Source organism: Salvelinus alpinus, chromosome 3 (assembly GCF_045679555.1).
Source record: "Salvelinus alpinus chromosome 3, SLU_Salpinus.1, whole genome shotgun sequence".
Classification (NCBI taxonomy): domain Eukaryota; kingdom Metazoa; phylum Chordata; class Actinopteri; order Salmoniformes; family Salmonidae; genus Salvelinus; species Salvelinus alpinus.
Genome location: NC_092088.1, coordinates 15985295 through 15997537, shown reverse-complemented (window position 1 = coordinate 15997537; position 12243 = coordinate 15985295). Strand labels below are relative to the sequence as shown.

The window sequence follows — 12243 nt, the reverse complement described above, 5'->3', positions numbered from 1 at the left end:
TTCATGATGATAATATTATTATGACGTCGGCAAATGTATTTTAGAGAAATGGCAATGTTGCCATTAGCTAGCAAAGTTCATAAAAAATTTCAAGCATGGGCCTCCCGAGTGGTGCAGCGGACTAAGGCCCTTCCTCACAGTGCTAGAGGCGTCGCTACAGACCCGGGTTCGATCCCAGGCTGTGTCACAGCCGGCCGCGAGACCCATGAGGCGGCACACAATTGGCCCAGCGTTGTCTGGGTTAGGGGAAGGTTTGCCCGGCAGGGATGTCCTTGTCCCATTGCGCTCTAGTGATTCCTGTGGTGGGCTGGGCCCATGCACACTGACTTCGGTCGCCAGTTGTATGGTGTTTCCTCCGACACATTGGTGTGACTGGGTTACGGATTAAGCGAGCAGAGTGTCAAGAAGGGAATCCTTTTAAGGGGCAGGGCTGGGGGACTAGTCAGGATCGAGGGAAAGATGAACGGAGGCAAGTACAGAGTGATCCTTGATGAAAACCTGCTCCAGAGCGCTCAGGACCTCCGACTGAGGCAAAGGTTCACCTTCCAACAGAACAACAACCCTAAGAACACAGCCAAGACAACACAGGAGTGGCTTTGGAACAAGTCTCTGAATGGCCTTGAGTGGCCCAGCCAGAGCCCGGACTTGAACCCGATCAAACATCTCTTGAGAGACCTGAAAATAGGTGTGCAACAACGCTCCTCAACCAACCTGACAGAGCTTGAGAGGATCTGCAGTGAAGAATGGGAAAAACTCCCCAAATACAGGTGTTGTAGCATCATACCCAAGCATCCCGAGTCGCCTCTTCTCTTTTGACGTTGAGACTGGTGTTTTGCGGGTACTATTTAATGAAGCTGCCAGGACTTGTGAGGTGTCTGTTAGCCTTCATTTCTCAGAACAATAATAGACTGACGAGTTTCAGAAGGAAGTTCTTTGTTTCTAGCCATTTTGAGCCTGTTATCGAACCCACAAATGCTGATGCTCCAGATACTAAACTAGTCTAAAGAAGACCCGTTTTGTTGCTTCTTTAATCAGAACAGATTTCAGCTGTGCTAACATAATTGCAAAAGGGTTTTCTAATGGTCAATTAGCCTTTTAAAATTATAAACTTGGATTAGCTAACACAACGTGCCATTGGAACATAGGAGTGATGGTTGCTGATAATGGGCGTCTGTGCGCCTATGTAGATATTCCATAAAAAAACAGCCATTTCCAGCTACAATAGTCATTTACAACATTTCTGATCAATTTGATGTTATTTTAATGGATAACATTTTTAGATATTCTTTAAAAAACAAGGACATTCATAAGTGAAGACCGAACTTTTGAATGGTAGTGTATATGACTATTCTAGACACCTCACATGCGACCCATATTAAGACTATGCAATTAGCCTATTAACCTCACATGCGACCCATACAAAGACTAATTAACCCATTAACATGTTTATCTGACTCGCCTGAGGTAGAGTACCTTATGATAAGCTGTAGACCACACTATCTATCAAGAGAGTTCTCATCTATATTATTCGTAGCCGTCTATTTACCATCACAGACCAATGCTGGCACTAAGACCGCACTCAACGAACTCTATAAGGCGAACAAGAAAAAAGCGAACAAAAAAATGCTCACCCAGAAGCGGCGCTCCTAGTGGCCGGGGACTTTAATGCAGGCAAATTTAAATAAGTTTTACCAAATTTTTACCAGCATGTCACATGTGCAGCCAGAGGGAAAAAAGCTCTAGACCACCTTTAGTCCACACACAGAGATGCATACAAAGCTCTCCGCCGCCCTCTGACCATAATTATATCCTCCTGATTCCTGCTTACAAGCAAAAACTATAGCAGGAAGTACCAGTGACTCGCTCAATACGGAAGTGGTCAGATGATGCGGATGCTACGCTACAGGACTGTTTTACTAGCACAGACTGGAATATGTTCCGAGATTCATCCAATGGCATTGAGGAGTATACCACCTCAGTCATTGGCTTCATCAATAAGTGCATCGACGACGTCGTCCCCACAGTGACCGTATGTACATATCCCAACCAGAAGCCATGGATTACAGGCAACATCCGCATCGAGCTAAAGGCTAGACCAAATGGCAAGTGTCTTCACATGGGTGTCATAGGAAAAGCCCATAATATTGTCAGAGACTCCAGTCACCCAAGTCATAGACTGTTTTCTCTGCTACCGCACGGCAAGCGGTGCCGGAGCGCCAAGTCTAGGACCAAAAGGATCCTTAACAGCTTCTATCCCCAAGCCATAAGACTGCTGAACAACTAATCAAATGGCCACCGGACTATTTCCGTTGACCCCCCATTTGTTTTGTACACTGCTGCTACACGCTGTTAATTGTCTATGCATAGTCACTTCACCCCTACCTACATGTACAAATGACCTCTAACCTGCACCCCCGCACACTGACTCGGTACTGGTACATCCTTTATATAGCTTCGTTATTGTTATGTTATTGTGTTACTTTTTATTATTTTTTACTTTAGTTTATTTGGTAAATATTTTCTTTACTCTTCTTGAACTGCACTGTTGGTTAAGAGCTTGTAAGTAAGCGTTTTGGTAAGGTCTACACTTGTTGTATTCGGTGCGTGACAAATAAAGTTTGATTTGATAAAGATGATTTAGCAATATCCAAGAGACTATAGCTGAGTTACAGGAATTGGAAGGTCGATAAAGGAATAAGAATTGTCTATATCAAAGGCAGATATTTAATATCATTGTAAAATGAATGATAACATTATACAAGTAATGAAGCTTAAGTTACAAGACAATACTTTTCGTTAAAATACATTATTCTAGTCATCATCAAAGAGGGAGAAAGAGAGAGAAATCATAGCCTGACAGTCCCTGGAGTAGAGGGAGAAAGATAATCTCACCACTGTTGGTTAGGAACAAAGAGAAAGAGACAATGAATCTGAGACCCTTTTTATAACATCTGAGTTATTTGGATAAAAAAATCTGAGTTGACCAATAGTATTACTGTGAAGTTAACCTCCAATCAGATATCAGACCAACAAGATGTAAAGACAACTGAACCTCTGCTTCCCAGACGTGTGATACAAGGGGGTTGGAGAGATAATGCAGCGTTCCTATGACAACACAGAGGAAACCTTGCTTACAGTTGATAAGAGTCACTTCGGGGGCTGGGCCACACTACATAATCCTTCCCTGAACACATCTGATTCTGGATCAGACAGAAGTGTTCCAAACCAGACGGACAGCACTGTACTCACTGTAGACAATCGTCAGACCAGCAGTTCATGATCCTAGCAGCATCATTTCAGGAGTGTCCTTTTTGCGGGTAGCATTGTCATTCTTTAGACAGGCAAATGTCCTTAGGTACACCTTCCCTACCTTCCCTGCTAGAAAGGAATGCTTCATTCTTTTTGTGAGAGAAAAACACAGTACTGAAGGTAAACCAAGACATCACAGATTAATTCATATTTCAATGAACATAAAATAGTCTGTTCATCTAATTGGATTGGTAAATAGCAACTTCATATGTGATTTTATCAAATCAGTCAGATGAATATAAAAGATGATCAGAGATCACTGCATCATAAAAACAGTATATTTGAAATAAAACTCTCAAACTCTCATCCCTTTGAGAGAACATTGATTTGCCTAGAAAATAACAAAATAACCAGATTTATGAAATAATCAAGAACATTTCATGATTTTAGGTTAAAAAAATTATGCAACTGGTTCACAAGCAATTTGAAAATTACATGTAGCATCTTTGTTTACAGTACCGAATATTAGCATACCAATGGTGAAGGTTCTAATGCTATTTTGTGAGAAACAAGGCAATTACTTTTCGTAGCAGATCTATACATACAGTCAACATTTTTGAGAATGACACAAATATTAATTTTCACAAAGTTTGCTGCTTCAGTGTCTTTAGATATTTTTGTCAGACGTTACTATGGAATACTGAAGTATAATTACAAGCATTTCATAAGTGTCAAAGGCTTTTATTGACAATTACATGAAGTTGATGCAAAGAGTCAATATTTGCAGTGTTGACCCTTCTTTTTCAAGATCTCTGCAATCCGCCCTGGCATGCTGTCAATTAACTTCTGGGCCACATCCCGACTGATGGCAGCCCATTCTTGCATAATCAATGCTTGGAGTTTGTCAGAATTTGTGGGTTTTTGTTTGTCCACTCGTCTCTATAGGATTGACCACAAGTTCTCAATGGCATTAAGGTCTGGGGAGTTTCCTGGCCATGGACCCAAAGTATTGATGTTTTGTTCAACGAGCCACTTAGTTATCACTTTTGCCTTATGGCAAGGTGCTCCGTCATGCTGGAAAAGGCATTGTTCGTCACCAAACTGTTCCTGGTTGGTTGGGAGAAGTTGCTCTCGGAGGATGTGATGGTACCATTCTTTATTCATGGCTGTGTTTTTAGACAAAATTGTGAGTGAGCCCACTCCCTTGGCTGAGAAGCAACACCACACATGATTGGTCTCAGGATGCTTTGCTGTTGGCATGACACAGGAGTGATGGTAGCGCTCACCTTGTCTTCTCCGGACAAGCTTTTTTCCGGATAGCCCAAACAATCGGAAAGGGGATTCATCAGAGAAAATGACTTTACCCCAGTCCTCAGCAGTCCAATCGCTGTTCCTTTTGCAGAATATCAGTCTGTCCCTGATGTTATTCCTGGAGAGAAGGGGCTTCTTTGCTGCCCTTCTTGACACCAGGCCATCCTCCAAAAGTCTTTGTCTCACTGTGCGTGCAGATGCACTCACACCTGCCTGCTGCCATTCCTGAGCAAGCTCTGTACTGGTGGTGCCCCGATCCCGCAGCTGAATCAAATGTAGGAGACGGTCCTGGCGCTTGCTGGACTTTCTTGGGTGCCCTGAAGCCTTCTTCACAACAATTGAACGTTCTCCTTGAAGTTCTTGATGATCCGATAAATGGTTGACTGGTGCAATCTTACTTGCAGCAATATCCTTGTCTGTGAAGCCCTTTTTGTGCAAAGCAATGATGACGGCATGTGTTTCCTTGCAGGTAACCATGGTTGGCAGAGGAAGAACAATGATTCCAAGCACCACCCTCCTTTTGAAGCTTCCATTCTGTTATTCGAACTCAATCAGCATGACAAAGTGATCTCCAGCCTTGTCCTCGTCAACACTCACACCTGTGTTAACGAGAGAATCACTGACATGATGTCAGCTGGTCCTTTTGTGGCAGGGTTGAAATGCAGTGGAAATGTTTTTGGGGGATTCAGTTCATTTGCATGGCAAAGAGGGACTTTGCAATTAATTGCAATTCATCTGATCACTCTTCATAACATTCTGGAGTATATGCAAATTCTCAAAACTTTTGGGCATGACTGTAGAGATGGACATAGCCATATGTACCACGCAAAGAACAACAAAATATTCTTTGTGTTTTAACAGGAGCCATTAACATTTGTCTAGCACTCTCTACACATCAAAGAAAGCACATTCACAAAAGTAACCTATATAGCCATGACAAAGGAATATAGTATATATATCGGAATATATTGAGTTACAAAGGAAGAAATGATTAACACATCATCATTAAAATAATTAACATCCAACATTTTAGGAGAAAGCTCCAAATATACCCTATGCTGCAAATAGAATGGAGATGGTCGACCCCTCTTTAAATCCCAACATTTCTGCATCGTATGAACGCTTCGGTGACAACAGTGACAACATCTAACAGAATAGGTTGTTCTGCTCTGCGGGCAGGCAGGCTGCATGAAATGTACAGGAGGATTTCCACTGACAAGATTCCAACAGCGTCTGACCATAATGCCTTGCCTTTTTACAGAAATCACAACAATGCTTTGTGGGTTGTTTGAGATTAGCCTCTGTACACGTCCCAATAGCTGCAATGGAGGCTATTTTAGTAGCTTGGCCCACTCGTACACTAGAGAGCGACATGGACTGTGTGTCCATCCCGCTATCTGTATCCGAGTCAGATATGTCGCTTTGGAGCCTATTTGAGCTCTGTTCCAACAAATCTCTCTGTGTGTCATGTATACGTGACCTAGTCAGACCGTGCTCTTTTTCGCATGTTTGAAGTTCTGACTGCAACTGCTTTATTTTGCGCTCTGATGTCGTCTGGAACTTTACAGTTGGTATCGAGCATGTTCATCGTTGGTTTGCTATGTGCAATTTAAAAACACAGCAAGCTCCAGAATTAACATCATCTTGGATTTGTTTCTCATGTGTGCCAATATATTGCCAGTACTGAAGAATTTCATCTCTAGTGGAATCAAATGTGATGCCTTTCATGCCTTTTTTTGATCAAATCATTAATAACGAGATAAATCCTGTAACTCAAAAATAATCTCTTGGATATTGCTAAATCGTCTTTATGGAGTCAGACGTTTTAATAGGATACTTGTATAGTCTTATTATGGGTGGTAATATATCTTACGTATAATTTGGCTTATATTAGATTCCCAGATATACAGTTGAAGTCGGAAGTTTACATACACCTTAGCCAAATACATTTAAACTCAGTTTTCCACAATTCCTGACATTTAATCCTAGTAAAAATTCCCTGTCGTAGGTCAGTTAGGATCACCGCTTTATTTTAAGAATGTGAAATGTCAGAATAATAGTAGAGAGAATGATTTATTTCAGCTTTTATTTCTTTCATCACATTCCCAGTGGGTCAGAAGTTTACATACACTCAATTAGTATTTGGTAGCATTGCCTTTAAATTGTTTAACTTGGGTCAAACGTTTCAGGTAGACTTCCACAAGCGTCCCAGAATAAGTTGGGTGAATTTTGGCCCATTCCTCCTCACAGAGCTGGTGTAACGGAGTCAGGTTTGTAGGCCTCCTTGCTTGCACACGCTTTTTCAGTTCTGCCCACATATTTTCTATAGGATTGAGGTCAGGGCTTGTGATGGCCACTCCAATACCTTGACTTTGTTGTCCTTAAGCCATTTTGCCACAACTTTGGAAGTGTGCTTGGGGTTGTTGTCCATTTGGAAGACCCATTTGCGTCCAAGCTTTAACTTCCTGACTGATGTCTTGAGATGTTGCTTCAATATATCCACATAAGTTTCCTCCTAATGATGCCATCTATTTTATGAAGGGCACCAGTCCCTCCTGCAGAAAAGCACCCCCACAACATGATGCGGCCACCCCCGTGCTTCACGGATGGGATGGTGTTCTTTGGCTTGCAAGCCTCCCCCTTCTTCCTCCAAACATAATGATGGTCATTATTGCCAAACAGTTTTATTTTTGTTTCATCAGACCAGAGGATATTTCTCCAAAAAGTACGATCTTTGTCCCCATGTGCAGTTGCAAACCGTAGTCTGGCTTTTTTATGGTGGTTTTGGAGCAGTGGCTTCTTCCTTGCTGAGCGGCCTATCAGGTTATGTCGATATAGGACTCGTTTTACTGTGGATATAGATACTTTTGTACCTGTTTCCTCCAGCATCTTCACAAGGTGCTTTGCTGTCAATCTGGGATTGATTTGCACTTTTTGCCCCAAAGTACGTTCATCTCTAGGAGACAGAACGCGTCTCCTTCCTGAGCGGTATGACGGCTGCGTGGTCCCATGGTGTTTATACTTGCGTACTATTGTTTGTGCAGATGAACGTGGTACCTTCAGACGTTTGGAAATTGCTCCCAAGGATGAACCAGACTTTTAGAGATCTACAGTTCTTTTTCTGAGGTCTTGGCTGATTTTCTTTTGATTTTACCATGATGTCAAGCAAAGAGGCACTGAGTTTGAAGGTAGGCCTTGAAATACATCCACAGGTACACCTCCAATTGAATCAACTGATGTCAATTAGCCTATCAGAAGCTTCTAAAGCTATGACATCATTTTCTGGAATTTTCCATGCTGTTTAAAGGCAAAGGTAACGCAGTGGATGTAAACTTCTGACCCACTGGAATTGTGATACAGTGAATTATAAGTGAAATAATCTGTCTGTAAACAATTGTTAGAAAAATTACTTGTCATGCACAAAGTAGATGTCCTAACCGACTTGCCAAAACTATAGTTTGTTAACAAGAAATTTGTGGTGTGGTTGAAAAACGAGTTTTAATGACTCCAACCTAAGTGTATATAAACTTCCGACTTCAACTGTAGCCCCAAAAAGGGTTGTAACCATGACAAACCTTTTTTGGTGATATATAGAACCTTTTTTAATAGTTCTTTATAGAACCTCAGGAGAGGGTTCTTTATAGCACCATAGAGGTTCCATTTAGAATCTTCAAAAAAGGTTCCATATAGAACAAAAAAGTGTTCCGCTATGGTTACGAGCCGAAGAACCCTTATTTGGCACTATACAGAACCATTTGTTTTTAGTGTGTAGGACAATACAGCTCTGTCTCATCCAAAGTAAGGCACAGTATTAGCATATCCAGGACCTTTACATCATTTTATTCAAATTCCAAATTCCTTAATTTTGAAATGTTACCATATTTGTTGTAAATAAATATATGCCGTAATAGAGAAAGTATCTAACTAATAAACATAAATGATGAACTTACACATCGAGGGATTTTGCTACTAGCAAACAGTCACATTTACCATAAACAATGCAGTAAGTCTGATGGAGCATCTTGCAAACGCCTTGTCTTGTCATGGACCCTGTCACACTGCGAGTGTCCAAGGGAAGTCCTAACGTCTTTATCTAATAATAATAACTTGGGATATTCCCTCAAAATGCGTTGAACTTTCACATGATACTGTATATTCCCATCCCTGTACCGGAGTAATAAATAATGAATGGTGAAATGGAATGTCCTATTCCTCCTCCGTCGCCCCTGTCATCCAGTCTAAGACTCCTTCATCTGTGTAGCACAGATGATGATCCATTAAAGGAAATCAATTTGGGTTCACTGACAAGATCCAACACAGCGGTCATTGTGGGTGTGTAGGAGTTTAGAATCTCTCTTTGCACTCGCTGTGCTAAATAATGATGATGATTTGAGAGTATACCCTTTAAGAAAAGTCTATTTTTTCAAACTTGCTGACTGATGCTCTGCCATGGAAAACATACAGGGGAATGGTAGACATCAGTGGTGGTGGTATGAATGGTAGTCATGGGTAGACATCAGTGGTGGTGGTATGAATGGTAATCATGGGTAGACATCAGTGGTGGTGGTATGAATGGTAATCATGGGTAGACATCAGTGGTGGTGGTATAAATGGTAATCATGGGTAGACATCAGTGGTGGTGGTATAAATGGTAGTCATGGGTAGACATCAGTGGTGGTGGTATGAATGGTAATCATGGGTAGACATCAGTGGTGGTGGTATGAATGGTAATCATGGGTAGACATCGGTGGTGGTGGTATGAATGGTAATCATGGGTAGACATCAGTGGTGGTGGTATGAATGGTAATCATGGGTAGACATCGGTGGTGGTGGTATGAAGGATTATTGCTCTGGTTCCAAATGACTTGACTTGGATTTAACCACAGGAGTTGCCATGGATACTGTATGACTGATGATCTGCATAGCAGATTCAGTGATACAATGATACACTCTTAGAAGAAAGGGTTCCAAAAGGGTTCTTCAGCTGTCCCCATAGAATAACCCTTTTGGGTTCCAGGTAGAATCCTCTGTGGAAAGGCTTCCACAGTACATGGGGACAGCCGAATAACTCTTTTAGATTCCCCCTTTGTTCTAAGAGTGTATGAGTGTACTGCACCGGTTTTTAATTAGATTTACATTTCAAAATGTTATTGATTAAATGTTATATTGTCCGTTTCTTGATATTCTGTCATTATATAAGACTGTTACATCCTGTGATCTAACAGTCGTTATTTTCTCGGTCTAATGTATTTTTGTTGTCTCTTCCTCAGCCCTCACTAATGTGAAGTTATGGGCCATCGACCGCCAGTGTTTCCAGACCATTATGATGAGGACAGGCCTCATCAAACATGCAGAATATATGGAGTTTCTAAAGAGGTGGGCTCCTCTCTCTCTCTATCTCTCTCTTTCTCTCTCTCTCTCTCTCTCTCTCTGTCCTCCACCACCCTTAAGATGCCATTCGAGCGAGGGCTGTGGTTTGAGTGACAGTCTCTGACAGTCACAGAATCACCTTCCCCCTCTTCCCTTTTCCTGTCACTGATGTCTGTGTTCAACAAAGACACTTGCTGGATGCATGTTCAAATGAGGATCAGGTGATTGGACACTTCAGGTATTTTACACTAAATTAATTTATTACCACTTGGTGATATTAAATCACCAGTTTATTGATCATTATCACACTATGCCCTTTTTCTGTTTACACAGCTGAGTGTAATCCAGCGTTTAATTTTTCAGCTCCAGACCTGACGATTTCTATCTTAAAACCTGTTTTTTAGTGGGTTTTCTGCTCTAAAACCAACAAACGTTTGACGTCCCAGACCAATAGATTTACACTTATATGAACCATTTGTGTGTACTCTGACTAGAAGGTAATGTTGAAATACAGTAGCCTCCTCCAGAAAAGGTTGGATCATGATTAAATTCCCCCATTCTGAGCAGGCAAACCCATAGGATGCCGCAACAATAACAAAGGACATCGTCATCCCCGAATGAAGATTTCCCACCCAGTGATCAACTGTAGTGATTCAGATGGAAACATCTGTTTGACCACAAATACTCATTCAACACACGTCCTCAAGTACAGTACTGATCTGCATACACAGAGCCTTTAGCATGCCTTCTGTGATTTCTCAATGACTGTGTAAGTGGTTGGAACTGGAGTTTCCTCCAGTCTCCACTACTGAAATAGATCATCGAGGAAGACCGAGGAGAATGTTGTATTGACAGCATCTCTCCTCCCGGAGGCCCTGCTGTTGCCCTTTATTGCAAGGACCCGATGATGTCACACGCAGGAAATGATGAAATTGATTTGGATGAAGTCAGCTTTTAGTGTTAACATAAGATGCCTTTCTCCCCATGCATTGGCAGCTACAGCCAGCTGGTGCACGTTTACATTTGAGTAATTTAGCAGACGCTTTTAACCAGAGCGACTAACAAGAGCACTTAGGGTTTAGTGCCTTGCTCAAGTGTTCATGGCTTTTATGTCATAATATTTGAGAAGTAGCTTCTGACAGTTCTTATCTTCAATACAGAATGTCAAATATCAAACACATCAATTACATTTCTAAAGGAGTAGTTCCCCTGGTAACAAGCTACAGTGGTTCCATAGTAGCAAAGAGACTTGGATGTTGTCAAACTGCCAGATTTTGTGTGTGTGTGTGTGTTCCTGCATGTTTGTGTATGTGCGTTTCCGTGAATGTGTGTGTGAATGAGGTCTCTCTCACTGAGGAGAGAGCATGCCAGAGGTATGTAAACATCTCCTTCCTGAAACGCTTAGTATGATTGGCAGCTGCTCTAAGGCCCAACCTTAAATTTAAACCCTGAGCCATGGCTTGCTACTGGCTTACGACTGGCTTACTACTGACTTACTACTGGTTTAATACTGGCTTACTACTGGTTTACTACTGGTTTAATACTGGTTTACTACTGGTTTAATACTGGTTAAATACTGACTTACTACTGATTTACTACCGGTTTACTATTGGTTTAATACTGGTTTAATACTGACTTACTACTGGTTTACTACTGGTTTACTATTGGTTTACTACTGGTTTAATACTGACTTACTACTGACTTACTACTGACTTACTACTGACTTACTACTGGTTTATTACTGACTTAGTACTGGTTTAATATTGACCTAGTACTGTTTACTACTGGTTTATTACTGACTTACTACTGGTTTATTACTGACTTACTACTGGTTTAATACTGAGTTACTACTGGTTTATTACTGGTTTAATACTGAGTTACTACTGGTTTATTACTGACTTACTACTGGTTTAATACTGAGTTACTACTGGTTTATTACTGGTTTAATACTGAGTTACTACTGGTTTATTACTGACTTACTACTGGTTTAATACTGAGTTACTACTGGTTTATTACTGGTTTAATACTGACTTACTACTGGTTTATTACTGACTTACTCCTGGTTTAATACTGACTTACTACTGTTTACAACTGGTTTATTACTGACTTACTACTGTTTACTACTGGTTTAATACTGACTTACTACTGGTTTACTACTGGTTTAATACTGAGTTACTACTGGTTTACTACTGGTTTAATACTGACTTACTACTGGTTTACTACTGGTTTAATACTGAGTTACTACTGGTTTATTACTGACTCACATGAGATTTCACAGGTAATGCCCTGCAAACAAAAATGCAAACAAAAATG

The 12243-nt window shown here is 41.0% G+C and overlaps 1 protein-coding gene across 4 annotated transcripts in view; it reads left to right on the top strand.

The window, feature by feature from the left end:
- Positions 1-12243, top strand: part of LOC139570097 (cGMP-dependent protein kinase 1-like) — a 195037-nt gene that overhangs the window by 126027 nt on the left and 56767 nt on the right. For all 4 annotated transcript variants that reach the window (XM_071391632.1, XM_071391631.1, XM_071391629.1 and 1 more), the window contains exon 4: positions 9831-9936. In XM_071391632.1, the coding sequence (XP_071247733.1) occupies positions 9831-9936 (106 nt within the window). The remainder of the gene's footprint in view (positions 1-9830; positions 9937-12243) is intronic.